Genomic DNA, 22,846 nt, shown 5'->3' with positions numbered 1-22,846 from the left:
TCCTGATAATCTACCAATGAGCTGAATTCTGCCCGTTGCTGTGCCTACAACTGAACTAAGTGACCATTCAATTTCATATCCATATAAAGTGTTATAGCCAGGTATTTGCATGTGTTGACCAATTCCAACTATGACTCATTTGACATTATGGTCATAGGGTACTACACCTTTCTGTTTTTTGAAGTTCAAAGTGTACATTTCTGAACATGTAAAGCAGGTCACTAGTCCTTGCACCACTGTGAAATAATATCAAGATCCGATTTAAATATTTGTAGAACTGTTTTTTCAGCCAGTACTTCATTATAGATAACTTCATCATCTGAAAAATATCAAAGGTTACTATTAATATTGTCTGCAAGGTCATTAACATACCACATGAACAGCTAGGGTCACAACATACTTCCCTAAGGCACACCTGAACTTACTTCTATCAGATATTCATAATTAAAGTGCAGAATCATAGCGTGTAGGCTTTCACGGCCGGCGTCTTCAGTAATTAAAACTTCCGGGCTAAGAGGCCGTGGTCCAATAGTAGAAATACTTCTCCCTGGCGTTTCGTTGCCAACTGCGGGCAGCATCATCTGAGGTGAGTCTACGACTGGCTGCTAGGCCGTGGAGGTCCTGTTTATATAGAGCGCATAGAGGGCGCCACCACTCGTCACGTCACGTGAGAGATTATCACCGACTGAAGGGCTTGAGGACAGGTCAGATGTCATTAAATGGATTAAAGATGATGATAATGAAATTTTAAAACATGGGTGAGCTTTGTGTGACACCTGAAAGAGGGAGGCTCCTATCCTTGTGGAAGTTATTGACAAGGTAACTGACCATGCAGCATGTTCGCCGGGTAGTGTTAGTGCTTGTGCAGTGTCATGAGAATTGTCCACACCATAGTCCCAACAGGTAGAAAGTTTTGCAGTCTGTTTTACACTGTTACCAACACAAGATCTAGGCTATACTGGTACCAAAACAAGAACTAGATGGTGCAGTGACTGAAAACTCATGATCTACAGCAATGTTCTGATGTTCTGAATTTGCTCTTCAGTGTCTGGCACGGATCCAAGTTGACGATATGTGGCCAGGTAATATTCTATGGAGTGAAAAAGCACATTTTACACTTAAGTGTGCAGTGAATACACAGAAGTGCCAAATTTTGATACTTTTAAACCCATGTTGTACACGAAGAGCCATTGCACTTGATATATATTTTTGTACGATGTAGATTAACAAACGTTTTTATTCTCGGTCTGTTCTTCTTTGAAGAGAATACACCAAGAGGGCTTGTCAAGTGTACAGTGAAATCTCCACATTATCGAGACCTCCTTGTACAGCATGTGATTCCTACTGTGGAAAAGTGCAACTGTGTTGAAGCCACAGTTTTTGTGCAAGATGGGGCAACACCTCATGTTGCTTTTCCAGTGAAAGATCTGCTTAATGCAACCTTCTACGAACGTGTTATCTCCAGAGGTTTTCCAGACGCATGGCCTGCAAGATCACCTGATCTGATGCCCGGTAAATTTTGGATCTGGGGATAACTAAAGAACGTGTTGACCAGGGACCCATTCATTTTCTACCTGACCTGAAGTTCATTATACAGGAATATGTTGCTTAGATTCCACCAGAACTGCTGCAAGCAACTGTTGATCATGTCATTTTATGGATCAGCATCTTGTCGATGTCTCTGGTGCTCATACAGAACAAGTTGTGAGACAGCAGTTAATAAAATCAACATTATGCCTTTCTCACTTGTTTAACGTTCTCTGCCCATGTTCTGTTCTTAACCTATTACACATGGAAACATTTCTATACATATTTCTTGCATTCACCGTACACATGGAAACATTTATATACATCTTTCTTGCATTCACCGTGCCAGATTTGAACTATCCCAACCCCCCCCCCCCCCCCACACTAAAAAATTTGGTTGTGTATTAATGCATTAGAATATCTACAACGTGTCACTGCCATATGATAATTACAATCCACACTGAAACTCTTAAGAGTTGCTGCACTTTAATTATAACAACCTTGTACAGTTATTAATGACTCTCCAGCTGAAATAAGATGTTGCATCGTTCGTACCAAGAAATCCTCGGCCCAGTCACAAATTTCAGTTGATGTTCCATATGATCATATTTTTGGTAACAAGCATGAGTGTGGTACTGAGTCAAATGCTTTTCAGAAATTAAGTTACTTGCCTTGATAGCCAAGTGCATTAAAGCACTGCTTCCAGGACACAGGAAGGTGTGCCTGATCCGGATAAAATCTGCCATGTGAATTAACAATGAGGGCTGGTGAATTGACCAGCCTGGCTGTGGTTTTTAGGCCATTTCTGACATTGCAGTAGGTGAACATTTGGCACATACCCATGTCCCACTCCAGATACATGTTGTGGAAACATTGGGATAATGTTATCATGCTTTCATATGGGATTAACTCCAGACATAGACAGGTGGGGTTCACAGAATCCATCCATGGAGGAGGGGGGGGGGGGGCGAATAAGGAGAATTCATACAGGCAGATACATTTTATTCATCATCTCTCTGTCTATAGCCAAGTGGTTTGTTTTACACCTATTATGCAGTTGGCTCTGTTTCTTTAGAAGTTGATTTACGGTGACTTTATACCGTGGTGGTCATTTCCTTCACGAGCTGTTCTCCTAGATCCATATCTATTAAGTACGGTCAGCTATTCTTTTAAACTTTACCCACTGTTATTCCATGTGTTCCTCTCCAGGAGCCCACACTGAAGTCCTGCGAAACGCCTTCTCTCAGCTTTTTCCGGCTCTGGTGGGTATGATGGCTAGCGAGATCTTACTAAATCAATTGCCGCATCCAAAGCCCCATTTAAATTGAAACCACCGTCTCGGTTATTTGGTTTTCCAACATTTTTATTTCAACCGACTTCTTAACCGTGCCATCCCAGAAACGTGACATTTGCACCACAACATTGGTCTCGTTGTATTTATTTCATGATTATATTTGAGGCAGTACTTAGTGACAGCTGATTTGCTTGGTTGTTTTGTCAGATAGTGTTGCTGATATTTATTACATTCTCCTTGACTGTTCTGATAGTGTGCTTCACTTACGGCGTGCCACATTCGCACGCAGTGCACCTGGCTTTCGGGGACCAAGATCATCTTTAACAATACAAGGAACACCTTTTGAATTTGTTAATGTCAGTGAAATACACTGGATGCCATGTTTCTGTAGGAGTCCAGCAGTCTTTCCAGATATTGTACCAACAGAAGGTAGGTAGTGATTCTTGGCTTCTCTCTGTTTGTCATGCTTTCTAGCACTTTTTCGAGCATTATTAATTTTGATTGAACATCCACTCAGTATTTCGATCAGAGTACCCATTGTTGTGGAACACTATTCGTAGGTGTTGTAATTGCTCAGCGAGGCTCTCTTTCTCTGAAAGTCTGTAGCACCAAATTTGTTTGTGATGCCTGATGATGGTTCAAGGTATGAACTTGAAAAAGGAGGGCCAGCAACATTTTCTTCACATTAATTAGGATCTCTAGGTCTCAGTGTATGCAAAAACCCAGAACACTGACCTCTGTCTCCATCCCTCGAGCTATCACAATCTGTAAGAAAGATATTCCATGCCGAAGATTCTGGACCATAGAGCTTGTATACTTTCAGACAAGAAGAGCCTCACTGAAGAATATCAACAGCTCTGAAAGAAGAACTATTCCATTTGACCAATTAAATGGCTGATGCTGCGAAAATCAACTACTGAGGAAGAGACTATAATTGAGGAAGAAAGACAAAACCAAGAATGACTTATTTACCTTACATTGGCCCAGTCTGCAGATACATCAGTAGACTCATATGGGAACGTGGTGCCTATTTATTTCGCTCTCTTCAACAGAGATAAAAAGTCTTCTTTGCAACATTACAACACTCTAGTTATCAAAATTCGGGTGGTTACCACATTCCTTGTCAATGTGAAATGACTTATCTGGTGCAGACTGTTAGAACAATTGGGATGATATGCAAAGATCACACACATAACGACACACTCGCCTAACTCAGTCGAGCAAATCGGCTGTCGCTGTGCAAGGCCTCAAATACAGTCATGAAATTGTAATATGATGAAGTGAGTACTGTGGTGTAAATGCCGTGTTTCTGGGGCAGTATAATTAAGCAGTCTATTAAAATAAAGATGTTAATATATCAATAGAAATAATCAGTTTTTGAAAACATAATTGGGTTGTAAAAAATCTACTCACCAAGCAGTTGGAGAACGCACACATAAAATGTATGCAAGTTTCAGAGCCAGTGGCTCCTCATTCTGGCAGTAGGGTTGAAGGGAGAGAAATGGGGCAAAGGAAAAGGAGTGGTGAGGTTTGGGAAAATAGTAGAGTTTGAAAAAGTTGCCCTGAAGCCTGTGTCAGGGGAGACTTACCAGATGGGATGAGGAGGAATCTTTCAGTCCTTTACCTTCACCACTCTTCCTTCAACTTCAACCCTTCTGCCAGGAGGAGGAGCCACTGACTCTGAAAGCTTGCACACTGTTATACCTTTTGTATGTTTGTTCTCCTGCCACCACTTGGTGAGTAGATTTTTTACTTATCCAATAATGAAATAAAGATTGTGGAAGACCTGATGAGCCAGGTTAGAGGTTTCAGTTTAAAAAAGGGGCTCAGGGTCTGGTACTCGAGTAATTAAGATATTGCTGGGTGTCATATTCACCAGAGTTGGGAAATGGAGTGAAAGTGCATTTCACAGAATGTCAGTGTGGCCTATGAAAACAAATGAGCAAAAAGGGAAAAGAGGCATTTGGAGTCAAATTCAGCTATAAGTAGCAGCTTGGTACTGACTGTAGGTCACAGTGTGACTGGAGTTCAGGCGGCAAGTACACACAACAGCACAACTTGCACCACCTGAAGGAGACAAATGGGTCGGCCATCAAAGTCTTGTGTAGAAAAATGGAATCGACAACTAGACTGAACAACCTGAAGTATACCATTAATTGATCACAATGTGAAAACCTGAGTCCTCAAATATCATCTTACTGTGTCTTTTGCTGATACTGTCATCGGTGGTTTACAAACAGTATAGTCCAGAAGGGACATATGTTGAAACATTTGCAACAGCTGATGACCCTGACACATGCAGCTACCTGTATCACAAACGAGATCCATAGATTTCTATGTGTCGTGCTTCACTTGCTTACTTGTGCTTTTGGAAATATAGTGTAACTGTATAGATAAAAAAATCTGCTAAGCAAGCGGTGACAATAGAATACAAGTATAAAAAAGGTATTACATATGCAAGGTCTTGGAGCCAGTGGCTCCTTCTGGCAGTAGGGTTGAAGGGGAAAGAAGAGGGATGAAGGAAAAGGACTGGAGAGGTTTAGGAAAAGTTGTAGAGGCTGGCAAAGTTACCCAGAATCCTGGATCAGGGGATACTTACCGGAAGGGATGAGAAGGAAAACGTTTTGTAATTTTGTATTTTTCATGTTACATAAATATGAGTTCTAGTTTTTCACAATAGCATTCGTACTCTCTTTAATGGTTTCTATTTTGGAGTGCCAGTGAGTGCAGAATTACTAGCAAAACCACAATAAACAAAGAACTCCCATCTATAGACACATACAGAGACATAAGTAATTACAGTGTGTATTCTCATCTTTCTATTGATGATATATCAAAAATTAATATTTGTATTTGTGCAGCAATCTTTAATGGCGAGTTTTATTCAGAGCTGCATATGATAAAACAGAAAGATGTGGCAAATTAGTGTACATGGTTAGAAAGCAGTATTTGAAATAAAAAAAGCTATGTAATATATTGCCTTTCTGTTGTTTTCTGTTTGTTTAAGTTTCCTCAAATTTAGGATATATTCCTGCTTTACCTGGTGGAATCCAGATTTCTGGTTATTCAAGCATAAATGTTAGAAATAAAATATAACAGAGCCTTGTTGATTTTTATTATTTACATAATTTCTTGTTTTCACAACAACTTACTGGATTAAGTAGTAAAGCACTTCAACATTGCACATAACAGAACAGCACAGCATTTCTAGAACTGAACCACACCACATTACAGAACTATGTTGACTCACACTAAAAACGTAAGACTAACAAAAGTGACCAGTGATGCTTAACTCACAGGGCAGATCTATTTATATCTAGATATCAATCTGTGCATCCAAATGTAAAAGTTATATGCAATTAATATTTCATAAAATTTACATTAGAACTGCTTTTCAAATTGTAATACAAAAATTATGGAAATAACAACAACAACGATAACAACATCAACAACAATAATAATGACATCTTGGATATTCAGGAATCCAGCCGGATGTTCGCGTCATTCTCACACGATATTTCAACAGCGTGCTCCGCTATCTTCTTCAGGTGCTAGCTGAGACTGGTCCTTGGGTCGATCGAGTCCAGTATTTATCCCTGGAACGAGCTGGGCATTCCCTAATCGGTCCTTGCCAAGTCGAGTGTTCCGTCTGTGGTCCGCACCCACCAGACTCGGCTTCAGTGGACCCCTCCATTTGCGGATGTTCCGACTGCCGTCCGCACCCGTTTTGGCCGTCCTCAACGGTTGTGGTCGTCATCTGAGGTGTGTCAGACCTGATCTGAGATGTTGGGTATTCTGTCTCATGACTGTTACTATGATTTCCACTTCTGTTTTGTGCTGGGCGCTCCATAATCGGTCTGCGCCGTGTCGTGTGTTCCGTCTGCAGTCCGCACCCCCCAGTCGCGGTTACATTGGCCCTCTCTGGTCACTGGTGTTCTGACCGCCATCCACGCCCGGCCTGGCCATCTTCTGAAGTCGAGTTCATGATCTCGAGTGTGTCAAATCTCGTCTCTAATGTCCGACACCTTGTCTCACGGCTGTTCTCTCGGTCTCCACTTCAACCTGCCAATCAGCCAAAGGATCCAGAAGAAGAACCAGAAGAGGTAAAGAAGATGGCATACCTGCCATATGCCAGACCTATCTCTGCCAAAATCAGCAGGATTCTCCAGAAATATGACATCAAGAGCATATTCTGCCCACCCACCAAAATTGGAGCTATGCTGGGGAATGTAAAAGATGACCTGGGGCTACGCAAGCCAGGTATGTACAACATACCATGCCAGTGTGGGATGTCATACATTGGCCATACCACCAGAACTGTGGACATCAGGTGTAAAGAACACCAGAGACATACCAGACTCAGACAGGCAACTAAATCAGCCGTAGCAGAGCATTGTCTGTAGCTTGGTCATTCAATGGATTACAATGACACCAAGATTGTGACAGAGACATCAAGATTTTGGGACAGTGTCATTAAAGAAGCCATTGAGATTAAGGTCACAGACAACCTAATCAACCGTGACTCGGGATACCAAATCAGCACTGCCTGGAATCCAGCGCTTTAGCTTGTTAAAACTCAACGCAGGACACTCTGGGATTCTACAAGAAATAGAAGTGGAAGCCGAGAGAACAGCCGTGAGATGAGGTGTCGGACATTAGAGACCAGATTTGACACACCCCAGATCATGAACTCGACTTCAGAAGACGGCCAGGCCAGGCGCAGACAGCGGTAGGAACACCGGCGACCAGAGAGGGCCAATGTAGCCGCGTCTGGCGGGCGCGGACCGATTATGGAGCGCCCAGCACGAAACAAAAGTGGAAATCATAGTAACAGTCATGAGACAGAGTACCCAACATCTCAGATCGGGTCTGACACACCTCAGGTGACAACCACAACCGTTGAGGATGGCCAAAACAGGTGCAGACGGCAGTCGGAACGTTTGCGACTGGAGGGGTCCATTGAAGCCGAGTCTGGCAGGCACAGACCACAGACGGAACACTCGACTCGGCGTGGACCGATTAGGGAATGCCCAGCTCGTTCCAGGCATAAATACTGGACTCGATCGACCCAAGGCCCAGTCTCAGGTAGCACCTGAAGAAGACAGCGGGGCACGCTGTTGAAATATCATGCGAGAATGATGCGAACATCCGGCTGGATTCCCGAATATCCAAGATGTCAACAGATTGCCGGGAAAGCATGAAAAATAACAATAATAATAATAATAATAATAATAATAGTAATAATAATTTCATATGTTTTTCAGAGTTAAAACAAAAAATGTTCGACATAACTTCACTGGTTAGATTCTCTTTTTGAAAAAATTTCTTGTTACATGTTTTTATATTTGTACATAAGTAAAATAATACTCTATATCTTATTAAACCATTATTAAGATTATTATGATTTTTGAACGATGTCCATGTATCGAGTAGTACATTTATTTGGGTGTATCGAAAAGTACATTAAAGAAAAATGTCATTGACTAGTTCCTTACAAGTGGAAATATGAAAAGAGGACCATTGTCCAATCCAGATGCTGGCAGCAGTGTCTCAGTTTAGCATTGATGGCGAAGGGCCCAGTGTGTGGTGGGCTGTGTATGGAACACTATCGGGCACTTTCATTGAGCACTAACTGGTGCACAGTTAGGGAAAATCTTGATGTGAGTAGAATTTTTGATCCAACAGACAGAATTTTGTTATATTTGAGAGTCAGTCAGTAAATAAGGACTCACAATTTTTTTCTCAGAACATATTTGTTCTTAACACCTTGGGGACCGGCAGCTTAGACAAATTCTTGGTCCAGTGGACCAGCCATTTTTAGCGTTTTTTTTTTTTTTTTTTTTTTTTTTTTTTAAGTGTCACTGGCACGTTTCTATTTAAGGTATCTTGAAACAGAAAACATATTATGAAATAACAGTCTTTATGGTTTATTTTCAATGTGTATTTTAATTATATTGGTTGATGACAAAATTAATAACAACAAACATAAAATGTATGGTTTCAGTTTCACAAAAAAAAAGTTTTTTTTTTTTTTTTTTTTTTTTTAGTTTTGTGTAAATTCACAGGCAATTAGCTTCAGTGTGGAAGAATTTGAAGCACTCTGGCACGCCGAGTGGTACATTGCAGTCTGGATACCACCAGCTGGTTTCCTTCCTACCTGCTTTACCACTAGATAGTTTTTTCTGTTTTCTCAGAACAAACTCACACTCTAGTCGGACACTCCTTCATCTCAGTGGCTGGAATATTTCTGCAAAGTGGTGTCCTAGAAGTCTGTTGCTGTGATTTTCACTAGGAACATTGCCGAGTGCCAAATTTATACCTTTGTGAATCAGTCCTTCACTAATTTGTTGTAGAAAAGTGGAAAAATAGCAGCTCTTTCTTTGAGCAGGAGTGCTGGTTTCCTGGTATAAGACAAATGCATTTGTTGCAGCCATTATAAGCATTTGAAGAACAATTCCTTCCACCACATCATCTGTTTCCTCCTAAATGTATTGCAAGAAATCATGTGATCACTCCTATCAACCCCCGTTTTGTAAATATTATAGTCAAGAATGGCATCTGGTTTTGATTTTACTTTGATACCTTCCTTTGTATGAACAGATGTGTCATGTGTCTTTCCACTTCAGACAAAGCAGATGATTCCTCCTCATTGACACAGACTCATACCTTTTCAGTTTTTTGAAAACAATTTCATTTGGTAGTTCCTTCCATTTAGTCATGCATCAACCTATTGCTTTCATTTTATGTTGTCACAGAAAATCGAACACTGCTGGTGAACTACAAAATGTGTCCATGTAAACAGTGTGGCCTTTTCCCAGGTAATGTGCTAGCAACCTCTCCAATAATGTTACTATAGAGTTGTCTTGTGTTCCTTTCCAAGCATATACATCCAGTCTAAGAACTTAACCAGTTTTGGAATCACACACAATAAACATCTTGATTCCATACTTGTCAGGTTTATTTTTCATGTAAACCCGAAATACCACTCTTCCACAAAAACCACACATGCCTTCGTCAGTAGTGAGGTTTTCTGATGGGTAAAATGATTTTTGTGATTCTAATAAGAAATGATCCAGGATTGGCCTGATTTTATGCATGGGGTCATGCTGAGGTTGACTTTTGGAACGTGTTTTGCATTTTCATTCAAATGCAGGTTTGATAATATTGCATTGAATTTATTTCTGGCCATAACAGAACCAGGGCAAGGGGTTAAAATAAAATTGTTGGTAGACCAGTAATTTGCCAGTTTTGTTTTTTTTCACAAGACACATGTGTATAAATATGCCAAAAAACAAATACATTTCGTGCAGCTTTACTCCCACCCACAAATTACAAAAACTGTGAGGCTTTACCCTGGAAGCTGCTTTGAGTTTGTCGTAAACAGACTTTGCATATCTGTTTGTTTCGGATTTTGTGTGTTTCATTATGGAATCGGGGAAAAAGATCGAAAACACATTGAGAGGAGTGGAACCCTCATGAACAGCTGCCATTACTCCACTTTTCTCTACAAATTGTGGCACAGTACGCTGATTGTCAGCAAATTTACAGCCTAATTCGGCACCAGTGGGTTTTTCCCGCAAAATTCGTTGCCTCTTTGTTGGAGGTACAGACAGCTCTGTTGCAGCGAACGTCTGTGTTGCAGAGGATGTACGTTGTTCAGTTAACACTGACTGCACAGATGCAGGCTCATCAGATTCCTCTGCAAGATAGACGAGACGAACAGAAATAAATTTTCTGCTAACTGAAGCAACTCGAGCAATATAAGTTGTAATAATAACACTGAAGAAAAGCTGCACTAGACAGCTCCTTACCTGTATCTGGATCCTCTTCATTCTCTCCACATTCAGACAATTCCCACTGAGAGCCAGAATCATCCAATACTTCTTCTAAGGCGTCTAAAATTTCTATCTCACTCAGAAAACATGATATATTTTAGAGAAAAATTATCAAGAAATGGCAAAAAGTAATGAGAACATTTGAAACTCACAGCTACACCAATGCACAATGGCGCAGCATGCCACTGAAGTTGCTATGCATGTCTTGCCATTTCTTTTGACGTAGTTCTAAAACCAGAACGCAGAGGGGAGCAGCAGTCGAGGGACGTATAGGCAGGTGTTCCACAAAGCACTACCACAGTAGCCGGCCTGTTCCCGGACGGCTAATAGGCTGTGAGTGGTGTGCAACTGCCGCCCGACCTATACTCGAGTGCGGTCATTTGAAGCAGTTCTGTGGCCCGACCTATGCTCGGGCTCAGTTGCTAAAGTGTCAATAGTTACAATTTGGAGAAAATATCAGTCAACATTTCTTTTACATGTACTATTTTTGTACATGGTCTCCATCACATTCTCTGGCCTTATGCCTGTGTTTTTAAGAGCATGAATATCCTGTTGGTAATAGCTTTTCTCCTGTGCTGTTAGCCACATTTTCACTGCACAACTTATGATCTCATCATCTTCAAAATGTGTCTTACATAGATAATACTTCAGTGGTCCAAACAGATGGAAGTCCAAGGACACCAGGTCTCAGCTGTAGGTTGGATGACAAATGGTATCCAACCCAGTTTGGCGATGTCTTCCCAGGACCTGAATTTTGTGTGTGGATGTGCATTGTTGTGTGGAGGAAGATTTTTTTTGTATTCTTGTCAGACCTAACACATTGAAAACAATTCTAGAGTTTGTTCAGTATTCACATTTCTTCTTCTTCTTCGCCTTGTCCCATATATCTACAGGGTCACGTCTGGGATGGAGTCTGTGCACCCATCTGTGTGCATCATCCTGAGTCTCATGTTCAATGTTTACACATTGTTTATCTGAGGTATTACATGGGTACCAGCCCAGTATTCAGTCATTACATATGCCTCTGAAGTAATGTTTGATCCTTTTGGCGACACATTGATGAGAATGACTCCTTCACATCCAGAAGACTGTCATCACGACTTTGCCAGCGGAGGGAGCAACCTTAATTTCTTTCTTTCTTTTTCTTTGCGATTTTGGGTGATGCCACTCCAGTGACTGTCCTTTTGTTCCCATTCCATCCAGTCTGTATCATCTGCAATGATCTGTGACAGAAGGGCCCATCCATCAGCCTCAGATTTCCCCAACAGTTCACATGAAATGGCTTTTCTTTGAAAATTGTAGATTGTTATGAGTGTTCAGTGAAGCTATCTTGAGGATGCCTTTGAATATCCAAGAGTGTCAATCATAGTAGACTCACTTCCAGTGCTCATTGGTACCTGTAGAGCCAACTGTCAATTGTGATGTGATGGTCTACACAAATAATGGCATCTGCGTGATTTGCCTTGTGGGGAACAGCTGTTGTTACAGGATGTCTTGAACGTGGCCAGCCGTGAAGCTCAGTTTCTGTCCAGCAGTACTCTTGTTAATTGCATCATTATCAAACACTGCACACAATTGTTTATGTATGTTCAACACAGTTTCTTTTTCTACAACCAAGAATTTAATTACAGCACATTCCTTGTAAATCATGTGTTGATACCATTTTGGTGTTTCACTACAGCTCTGTCATCTGTTGGAATTGTTTGAAACTTCACACACAAGCAGAAAAAACATAGAATTTGAAGCACCTAAAGGGACGTTCCCCATATATATTAACAGCTTGGGAAAAGAAAAAGAAAAAAAAAAGACTTTATTTATTGAAGAAACTCATAAAAATAAGAAATACAAAATTTTGTAAATTATCTTCTTGTATGTAACTAAGAATTTTTCCCCTTACAGATTGCGAGCTCTTTTCAAAGGTCTGCTTCCGAGACTTCTGCGAAGAGGTGTTGGAAGTGCCCTAATGGTGGCTGCTTATGACTACACGTATCGGTACCTTACCAATGGATTCTCAGAGTAGTTCTGTTGGTGATATAATCACAGTTTTTGTCTAGTTTCTCTAGTCCTGTCAGCAATGGAGTGTGTGCATCAACAGAATTGCATGGGAGCATACGGGTCTTTTTCCTGGGATTTTAAACACTAGTTTTATAGAACATTCCATATGGCAGGAGCCATTAAGCTGAGCAAGTGATGTGGTAACAGATTGTGAAATTTATCTGTGCCTTGATCACTGTTAACGCTTTGGGAGCTGAATGAAAATATTGGCGATTGCTTTGTGGATTTTTTTTAAACACTGAAAAGATTTTAACATTTCCTACAATGTGTGAAGAATATCATTGGTGCTAACTCATGTTTGTGTGCAAAGTCTTCCAAGGTAACGGAGTTGTAACCGTCTTGGCCATTTGGTAGTTTTGAGTGTAGAAATGTATTTCAAATGTTCAGATATGCTATTTTTGTATGTGAAATTTGATATGAAAATAACTTATGGATTCATGTTTTATATAAATTGTTTTTCTTTGTGCACTGTCAGTCTCGGTGTCACACTTATTGGACAGACTGATTTTTTGTTGTTGTTGGTTTAAGTGACTGACAGTCATGTCCACGAGCAGTCAACATGCTCAGTGACAGAAAACTTAACATTCTTCCCAGATCAGAAAAGGAGGAGGAGGTAAATGACTGAAGTGTTTATAGAAATACAGAAGTTGGTGACGGAAATTTTGATAGGCTAGTGCTGTACCAATAATTTGATGTCAAAAGGTGTTTGGTCAGCTACAAGCTGTTCCATTTCTCTTGACCACCCTGGATAACTTTTTGTCCAGAAGCAAAATAAAAAATGTATCAAGCAAATGTTGTTTAGCTACGAGGGGGCCATCGACCAGCAGTCAGCTTTCTTGTAACTAACAATGTAGGAAAAGATAGACTGCTACTTACCATAAAAATGACACGAAGTTGCAGACAGGCACAGTTAAAAGACTCTTACACAAAAGTTTTGGCCACAGCCTTCATCAGCAAAAGAGAAACATACACCATTCAGATGAGAATGGGGAGGAGATAATAGGACAGAGGGGTGGAAACTGTTGGGTGGAGGATGTGGGGACAGTGTGTCACCCTAGGTTGAGGCCAGGGTAATCACGGGAGCAGAAAATGTATCGTAATAACTCTGATCTGCACAGTTCAGAATAACTGGTGGTGGATGGGAGGTTCCAGATGGCTCAGGTAGTGAAGCAGCCATTGAAATCGAGCATGTTATTTTCAGCAGCATGTTGTTCCACCAGGTGGTCTAATTTGCTCTCAGCCACAGTTTGGTGATGGCCATTCATCCTGGTGGACAGCTGGTTGGTAGTCATACCGTATAAAAAGCTGTGCAATGATTGCAGCAGAGGTGGTAAATGACCTGGCTGCTTTCACAGGTGGCAGGGCCTCTGATGCGGTAGGGTAAATCTGTGACAGGAATGGTGTAGAAAGGGTTTGGAGGGGGGGATTTGGGCAGGTCTGGCACCTGGATCTTCCACAGGGACATGATCCTTGTTTGTGGTAAGGAGTTGGAATTGGGAGTGACTTAGTGATGAACTAGGATGCTTGGAGGTTGGGTGGGCCATTGAACACCACTTTAGGAGGGGTGGGAAGGATCTTTGGTAGAATGTTTCTCATTTCAGGGTGAAGGATGTGGTTCAGTTGTTCCAGTGTGTTGTGTTACTGGGTGATGAAGGGGGCACTCCTTTGGATCTGATTCTTGGGGATGGTGGGAGGATTGGGGGTGTGAGGGGAAATGGCCCGGGAGATCTGTTCGAGGACTGGGTCTGGGGCATAGTGTCTGTCTGTGAAGCCCTTGGCGGGATGGGGAAGGCGTATCTGCAGTGGTGAGAACTCCCTGTTCTGTATGCTGAGGGTCTCACTCTGCCAGAGTTGGTGGTGTGCTTGCTAATGTGTGTGAATGGCGTGTGTTTCTCTTTTGCTGATGAAGGCTGCAGTCAAAAGCTTTGTGTAAGTGTCTTTTAATTGTGCTTGTCTGCAACTTCACATGTCGTCTAGACGGTAAATAGCAGTCTGTCTTTTCCTGCATACCTGGAGTTTCTTGTAACTTTGTTAATTATGAAGATATGGACAACATTAAGTCTTTTTTAAATAGCTGCATATATTTTCTATTTGATAATTCACTTCCTCTCCTCAAGACATGCTCTGAAACATATCACAGTGTAAAATTCACTTAAACGTGGTGTTATTTGAACGTAATGGAAAATTAACTTTGACTCTCAAGTACTGGCATACACCGCAGGTACGCGGGGTAACTTAACTCGTCCACTTGCTGGAGCTGACAGTAAGCAAATTGGAAAAAAAAAAAAAAAAAAAAAAAAAGATGCACCCTGATCATCCAGTCAACCATCTTTAGTTAAGAAGTGAGTGTACAGTGTTCACTAATGAAGAGAAAGTAGAAACACTACTCATCTATGGAGAATGTAAGTTAGCAGAACAGTAAGTAGAATAATGACTATGAAGTTTTTCATGACAGAGTCCATGCATAAAAATTTCTCAGTTCACTTGTTGTGTCAAATTCGGATAAAATTCTAAGCTTTCCGTAATATCCTCCTAAAACTGACTGTCACGAACTGACAAGGTTCCCTCTTTTATACCCACAGAATGGCACCTGTTTGGCTGTATTATGTCACGATGGTGCGTACAGAGGTGGTGCCCTCTATGTCCGTCAATTTTGTTTGTGCTCTCTATCTAGCAGCAGCATCCATCTCTTCAGGTGATGAATTGCGAGAAGTTTTTTTCCTTGTCAAGTGCACATTTCCGTACATTGCTAAATGCATAGCTGGTGTCTCTTTTGAAGTTGTTTTCACAAAGTCTAATTTCAACTACTTCTCTGATCACGAGTCCCAGCTTGTTAAATACGTACAAGATATTGTTTGAATATAATAGAGGGAAACATTCCACGTGGGAAAAATATATCTAAAAACAAAGATGATGTGACTTACCGAACGAAAGTGCTGGCAGGTCGATAGACACACAAACAAACACAAACAACGTGTGTATGTTTGTGTTTGTTTGTGTGTCTATCGACCTGCCAGCACTTTCGTTCGGTAAGTCACATCATCTTTGTTTTTAGTTACAAGATATTGTTTGAACATATGAGAATAATTGCTCACAAATCAAACTATTGGGACCCTATGATTGGAGAAGCAGTTGAAACTAGACTTTGTGAAAACAACTTCAATAGAGACACCGGTTATGTCCTTAGCAATGCATGGAAGCTTGCACTTGATAAAGAAAAAACCACCTGATGCGATGGGTATTACTGCAAGCTAGGTATAGAGTGCGAGCAAAATCTACAGATGTAGAGGGGCGCCACCTCTGCATGTGCCATCGTCGTGTAATCCGGCCAATCAGATGTTCTTCTGTGGGTGTAAAAGAGGGAATCTTGCTATTTCATGACAGCCAGCTTTAGTCACTGATGAAGGTGATAGAGGATACCATTGAAAGCTTGGAATTTTATCCAAGTTTGATGTGACTAATGAGCTGAGAAATTTTTATGTAGTAAGTGCTATAATTATTTCTTATTGACACTATATGTATTTAGGACAGCACTACAGCTTTCAAGTAATGTCTTGTGCACAGTACTAGCAGTCCTTGATTCAAAACTGCATCTTCATTACTTTTCTTCTGTTGTTGAAGGTGGGCATAACACTACTCAGGCAGAGGATTTCTCGCCTTGTGATGCTTCAGGAAAGAGGAAGTTTTGACATGAGGCAAAGCAGTCATCGTTAAACTCACACAGATGAATCCGCCAAAGTTACTCCACTACATTTGTAGTAATGTGATGTTTGTGTGAAAAATGTACTGTGATAGCAAGTGAATTCCCAAGTCAGAAATATAGGCTGCTACTTAGAAAAGACTTATTGCTGCTATTATCTTCATAACAAACATACCGTATTTACTCGAATGTAAGCCGCACTCGAATCTAAGCCGCACCTAAAAAATAAGACTCGAAATCAAGGAAAAAAAATTTACCCGAATCTAAGCCACTCCTGAAATTTGAGACTCGAAATTCAAGGTGAGAGAAAAGTTTTAGACCGCCCCTCCAAATCGAAACAAAGTTGGTCCATTGTAACGTGAAACACAATTGAGGTCGAATGGATGAAGATACAGCTACAATAGTTTGGTTCGAGTCGTAAGCTCAACAGTTAAGCTTTACCAAGTAGCCATTGCTGTGTGTCAGGCGCTCCGTCCGTATTTATACGGGTACCCTTCCTTTTTCACATGCTTCGTCTGGTTTGAATCGGTTGCTTATTTTGCTTTGATCTGATAAGTGCCGTTCTCTTTGTTATAGTTGTTTATGTCACTCTAAGCTGAAAATCCATTATTGTACTGTTTCATGCATTGTTTGTCGCATTCTGATAACGAGTGTTTACGGCCTGTCGTCGCTCGTGGCGTGGCTTGCTTAGTGCGCACTACCGCCGCTTACAATAAAAAAAAAGAGGGAAATTATCTCATTAGCGAAACAATGGCAAGAGACTGCTTTTTGTTGTTACTTACACTGCCGCTTTTTTTGATAATGACCAACAAGAACCAAATAATAGCTGCGTATAATAGAAGATGTTCTGAACGAGAGTTTAGCGAAAATTTTTCTCCATTAGAAAATCTTTGCAGACGCCTCTTTAGTACATTACAGTCTGCACAGAAATTAGAGTCATCTTAGATTTAAAAATTTAGGCAGTTGCCGTGCTTCATTTCTGTCTGTATCACTATACAGCATAAGAATAATACGAATATAAACATGACATGATATGTATATTCTTCCGCGTCTTCTCGGTCTAGTTTCGTAGTTTATTAGGCAGACAGGATTTAAATGAGATAGCAGCAAACACGAAAGAATACCTGACATAATGTTTACATTGTTCTACCTGTTCTTTTAATTTATTTACTGACGCAGAGGTTTTGGCGCCAGTATTTATCTTTGTGCCTGCAAAGCATACCTGTGTTGCGCTACATATATTTGACGGCAGAAGTTAGTTGTGGCGACACCTACTAACATTTTTCAGAACGTCCGCTTACTTTGCACTCGATTCTAAGCCGCAGGTGGTTTTTTGGATTACAAAAACCGGAAAAAAAGTGCGGCTTAGATTCGAGTAAATACGGTAGTTACCAGAAAGGCAGTAATGCTGGTTAATGTCTACTCATATAGAATATTAATTGCATGATACTTTTTTTTTTTTTTTAATTTTGCTTCTGGGCAAAAGTTATTTGTGGTGATGAAGATAAATAGGACATCCTACACACCAAGGTAGAAACAACAAAGTCACTGATACCTAAGTGTGGAAGGGGGCAGTGTTATTGGTTCACCATTGCAGTGCACATGTGGTACCAGCTGTGCGGTTCTGTACTGGATACAGTTACACATTCTGTACTCTTGCACACTGTTGAATTTGGTAACAGAATAGGCCAACCACTTTTCTGACTGGTTCACACATTCGGCAGTGTAAAATTACCATGTTACAAAGAGAAACACAGGACATAATGAAAACAAACTACAGTTACATTGCTGTCCTCACCTCCAATTGAATCACTTGCTTATTGTAATTTTCAGATAAGAATGTTGTCTATTTCTAGAGTTTTAAACATTGTTTTCACGTGGGTTGAACAAAGGCTTCCATCCAGTACCCATATTGACAGGTTTCACATTTTAACTATGCAAGACTTAATGTTAACAGGTTCCCAACAAATCCTGTCAGGACATTTCTATTAGCAATGGAGGAAACATAATTACGGAGAAGTGAGTATGAGATTTGTGGATGAAGAAGAAATAGCCTGAGTGACATGCTGGAGGAGCAAGTGTGAATGACACAATAATTCAAATATGCTATCATGATAAACAAAGTTATCAGTGTTTCTCAATTTTCAGTTCTGGAAAGACTACAGGGTCATCTTCTTGTCCTTGCTCATCCCATATTAGATAAAATGTTACCAGAGTATGCTGGCTTATTATTGGCACTATATTTGTGTTTGAAGGATGACCACATATGTAATTCCAGGGTGGCGATTCTCCTGGAAAACCCAGAATTCTCAAGGAATTGCATTTTATCTGGAAAAATCAGGGAATTTCGTAAAATCTCTGGGAATGCTGTGTTTTAACCTAGCGTTGAGATTCAGTCTTACTCAGTTTTATAAACCACAAATTTTAAAATACTTAATGTTTCAAAGTGTGGTAACTGTATGGATATTATTCCTTATAAATTATCAATGTTTACAACTGTGGTTAAAATACAGTTCATGCTTGGTATATAGCTCAAGTGAGAGGAAAGAAAAGTCAGTATTGTTGTATACTTCCCCCCTCCCCCTCCCACTCACCAGTAATTTATCAGGAGCTTCTTGCCACCCTTCCTCCTGAAACCAGGAATTATCAGCTCCCCCCCCCCCCCCCTCTTCTCTCTCTCTCTCTCTCTCTCTCTCTCTCTCTCTCTCTCTCTCTCTCTCTCTCTCTCTCTCTCTCTTCCAAGTTTGAGTAGCCACCTTGAACTCTCTTTTATGATATACACATTGCTGTAACCACCCACATGGAATAACTTTACATGTAATGTAGAGGTAGCAGTGCTCCTTCCTTCCAGGGCTAACAAGGAGAGGTGGTATAGGTTTTGATCTCAGGTATCACATGCTGTAGCCATACAACCTAGTGGACCCTCGTTTTCGAATAATCGATGGAAAAAAAGTTTTGGAATTTTACATGACACTCAGTAGTGTTAAGAGAAAAATTTTGTAGACAGGATTGCTTGATGTAATGGAAAGGGTAAGGCCTTATCGAGCTGAATATTGTGAGTTCGAATCTCATTAGGTATTTTAAATTTTTTTTAAAATCTTTGTCTAAATGACTTACATCATTATTTTTATTTAATTAATTGGTTTAAATGTTTTTTATTTATATTTCTTCACAGTTTTTTTTTATATCATTCCTTTTCCACTCGGAATTTTTTTGAATGTGAATTTAATCATACTTATCTACTATATATTTAAAAATGCTGATCTATTGGTTAAAAATCAAAAGACGAAACAATCTATCTATATTGACTGTGCAATGGTGTCAAAATTGTATTTTTTGCCCGAAGATGTGTCTGTAATTGTTGTACAAGCATTTAAAACATAGCCTAAATTCCTATTGTGTTATGGAAAAATAAACACAGTTGTTGTTGTTGTTGTTGTTGTTGTTGTTGTGGTCTTCAGTCCTGAGACTGGTTTGATGCAGCTCTCCATGCTACTCTATCCTGTGCAAGCTTCTTCATCTCCCAGTACCTACTGCAACCTACATCCTTCTGAATCTGCTTAGTGTATTCATCTCTTGGTCTCCCCCTACGATTTTTACCCTCCACGCTGCCCTCCAATACTAAATTAGTGATCCCTTGATGCCTCAGAACATGTCCTACCAACCGATCCCTTCTTCTGGTCAAGTTGTGCCACAAGCTCCTCTTCTCCCCAATTCTATTCAATACCTCCTCATTAGTTATGTGATCTACCCATCTAATCTTCAGCATTCTTCTGTAGCACCACATTTCGAAAGCTTCTATTCTCTTCCTGTCCAAACTATTTACCATCCATGTTTCACTTCCATACATGGCTACACTCCATACAAATACTTTCAGAAATGACTTCCTGACACTTAAATCTATACTCGATGTTAACAAATTTCTCTTCTGCAGAAACGCTTTCCTTGCCATTGCCAGTCTACATTTTATATCCTCTCTACTTTGACCATCATCAGTTATTTTGCTCCCCAAATAGCAAAACTCCTTTACTACTTTAAGTGTCTCATTTCCTAATCTAATATCCTCAACATCACCCGACTTAATTCGACTACATTCCATTATCCTCGTTTTGCTTTTGTTGATGTTCATCTTATATCCTCCCTTCAAGACACCATCCATTCCGTTCAACTGCTCTTCCAAGTCCTTTGCTGTCTCTGACAGAATTACAATGTCATCGGTGAACCTCAAAGTTTTTATTTCTTCTCCATGGATTTTAATACCTACTCTGAATTTTTCTTTTGTTTCCTTTACTGCTTGCTCAGTATACAGATTGAATAACATCGGGGAGAGGCTACAACCCTGTCTCACTCCCTTCCCAACCACTGCTTCCCTTTCATGTCCCTCGACTCTTATAACTGCCATCTGGTTTCTGTACAAATTGTAAATAGCCTTTCGCTCCCTGTATTTTACCCCTGCCACCTTTAGAATTTGAAAGAGAGTATTCCAGTCAACATTGTCAAAAGCTTTCTCTAAGTCTACAAATGCTAGAAACGTAGGTTTGCCTTTCCTTAATCTTTCTTCTAAGATAAATCGTAAGGTCAGTATTGCCTCACGTGTTCCAGTATTTCTATGGAATCCAAACTGATCTTCCCCGAGGTCGGCTTGTAATAGTTTTTCCATTCGTCTGTAAAGAATTCGTGTTAGTATTTTGCAGCTGTGGCTTATTAAACTGATTGTTCGGTAATTCTCACATCTGTCAACACCTGCTTTCTTTGGGATTGGAATTATTATATTCTTCTTGAGGTCTGAGGGTATTTCGCCTGTTTCATACATCTTGCTCACCAGATGGTAGAGTTTTGTCAGGACTGGCTCTCCCAAGGCCGCCAGTAGTTCCAATGGAATGTTGTCTACTCCGGGGGCCTTGCTTCGACTCAGGTCTTTCAGTGCTCTGTCAAACTCTTCACGCAGTATCGTATCTCCCATTTCATCTTCATCTACATCCTCTTCCATTTCCATAATATTGTCGTCAAGTACATCGCCCTTGTATAGACCCTCTATATACTCCTTCCACCTTTCTGCTTTCCCTTCTTTGCTTAGAACTGGGTTTCCATCTGAGCTCTTGATGTTCATACAAGTGGTTCTCTTATCTCCAAAGGTCTCTTTAATTTTCCTGTAGGCAGTATCTATCTTACCCCTAGTAAGATAAGCCTCTACAGCCTTACATTTGTCCTCTAGCCATCCCTGCTTAGCCATTTTGCACTTCCTGTCAATCTCATTTTTGAGACGTTTGTATTCCTTTTTGCCTGCTTCATTTACTGCATTTTTATATTTTCTCCTTTCATCAATTAAATTCAATATTTCTTCTGTTACCCAAGAATTTCTACTAGCCCTCGTCTTTTTACCTACTTGATCCTCTGCTGCCTTCACTACTTCATCCCTCAAAGCTACCCATTCTTCTTCTACTGTTATTTCTTTCCCCCATTCCTGTCAATTGTTCCCTTATGCTCTCCCTGAAACTCTGTACAACCTCTGGTTCTTTCAGTTTATCCAGGTCCCATCTCCTTAAATTCCCACCTTTTTGCAGTTTCTTCAGTTTTAATCTACAGGTCATAACCAATAGATTGTGGTCAGAGTCCACATCTGCCCCTGGAAATGTCTTACAATTTAAAACCTGGTTCCTAAATCTCTGTCTTACCATTATATAATCTATCTGATACCTTTTAGTATCTCCAGGGTTCTTCCATGTATACAACCTTCTTTCATTATTCTTGAACCAAGTGTTAGCTATGATTAAGTTACGATCTGTGCAAAATTCTCCCAGGCTGCTTCCTCTTTCATTTCTTAGCCCTAATCCATATTCTCCTACTACGTTTCCTTCTCTCCCTTTTCCTGCTGTTGAATTCCAGTCACCCATGACTATTAAATTTTCGTCTCCCTTCACTATCTGAATAATTTCTTTTATTTCATCATACATTTCTTCAATTTCTTCGTCATCTGCAGAGCTAGTTGGCATATAAACTTGTACTACTGTAGTAGGTGTGGGCTTCGTATCTATCTTGGCCACAATAATGCGTTCACTAAGCTGTTTGTAGTAGCTTACCCGCGTTCCTGTTTTCCTATTCATTATTAAACCTACTCCTGCATTACCCCTATTTGACTTTGTGTTTATAACCCTGTAGTCACCTGACCAGAAGTCTTGTTCCTCCTGCCACCGAACTTCACTAATTCCCACTATGTCTAACTTTACCCTATCCATTTCCCTTTTCAAATTTTCTAACCTACCTGCCCGATTAAGGGACCTGACATTCCACGCCAGTTTTCTTTCTCCTGATAACGACATCCTCTTGAGTAGTCCCCGCCCGGAGATCCGAATGGGGGACTATTTTACCTCCGGAATATTTTACCCAAGAGGATGCCATCATCATTTAATCATACAGTAAAGCTGCATGCCCTCG

The 22,846-nt window shown here is 40.4% G+C and overlaps 1 protein-coding gene across 4 annotated transcripts in view; it reads left to right on the top strand.

The window, feature by feature from the left end:
• The window catches only part of LOC126210529 (mitochondrial 2-oxodicarboxylate carrier-like), a 97,110-nt gene extending 83,925 nt beyond the window's left edge, over positions 1-13,185 (top strand). For all 4 annotated transcript variants that reach the window (XM_049939780.1, XM_049939781.1, XM_049939779.1 and 1 more), the window contains exon 8: positions 12,556-13,185. In XM_049939780.1, coding sequence (XP_049795737.1) covers positions 12,556-12,676 — 121 coding nt within the window. In that variant the 3' untranslated portion in view covers positions 12,677-13,185. The remainder of the gene's footprint in view (positions 1-12,555) is intronic.
• The last annotated feature ends 9,661 nt before the right edge of the window (positions 13,186-22,846 follow it).

This window comes from Schistocerca nitens, chromosome 10 (assembly GCF_023898315.1).
Source record: "Schistocerca nitens isolate TAMUIC-IGC-003100 chromosome 10, iqSchNite1.1, whole genome shotgun sequence".
Classification (NCBI taxonomy): Eukaryota; Metazoa; Arthropoda; class Insecta; order Orthoptera; family Acrididae; genus Schistocerca; species Schistocerca nitens.
The sequence above is the reverse complement of the archived record's forward strand: the minus strand, read 5'-3'. Positions and strand labels throughout refer to the sequence as shown.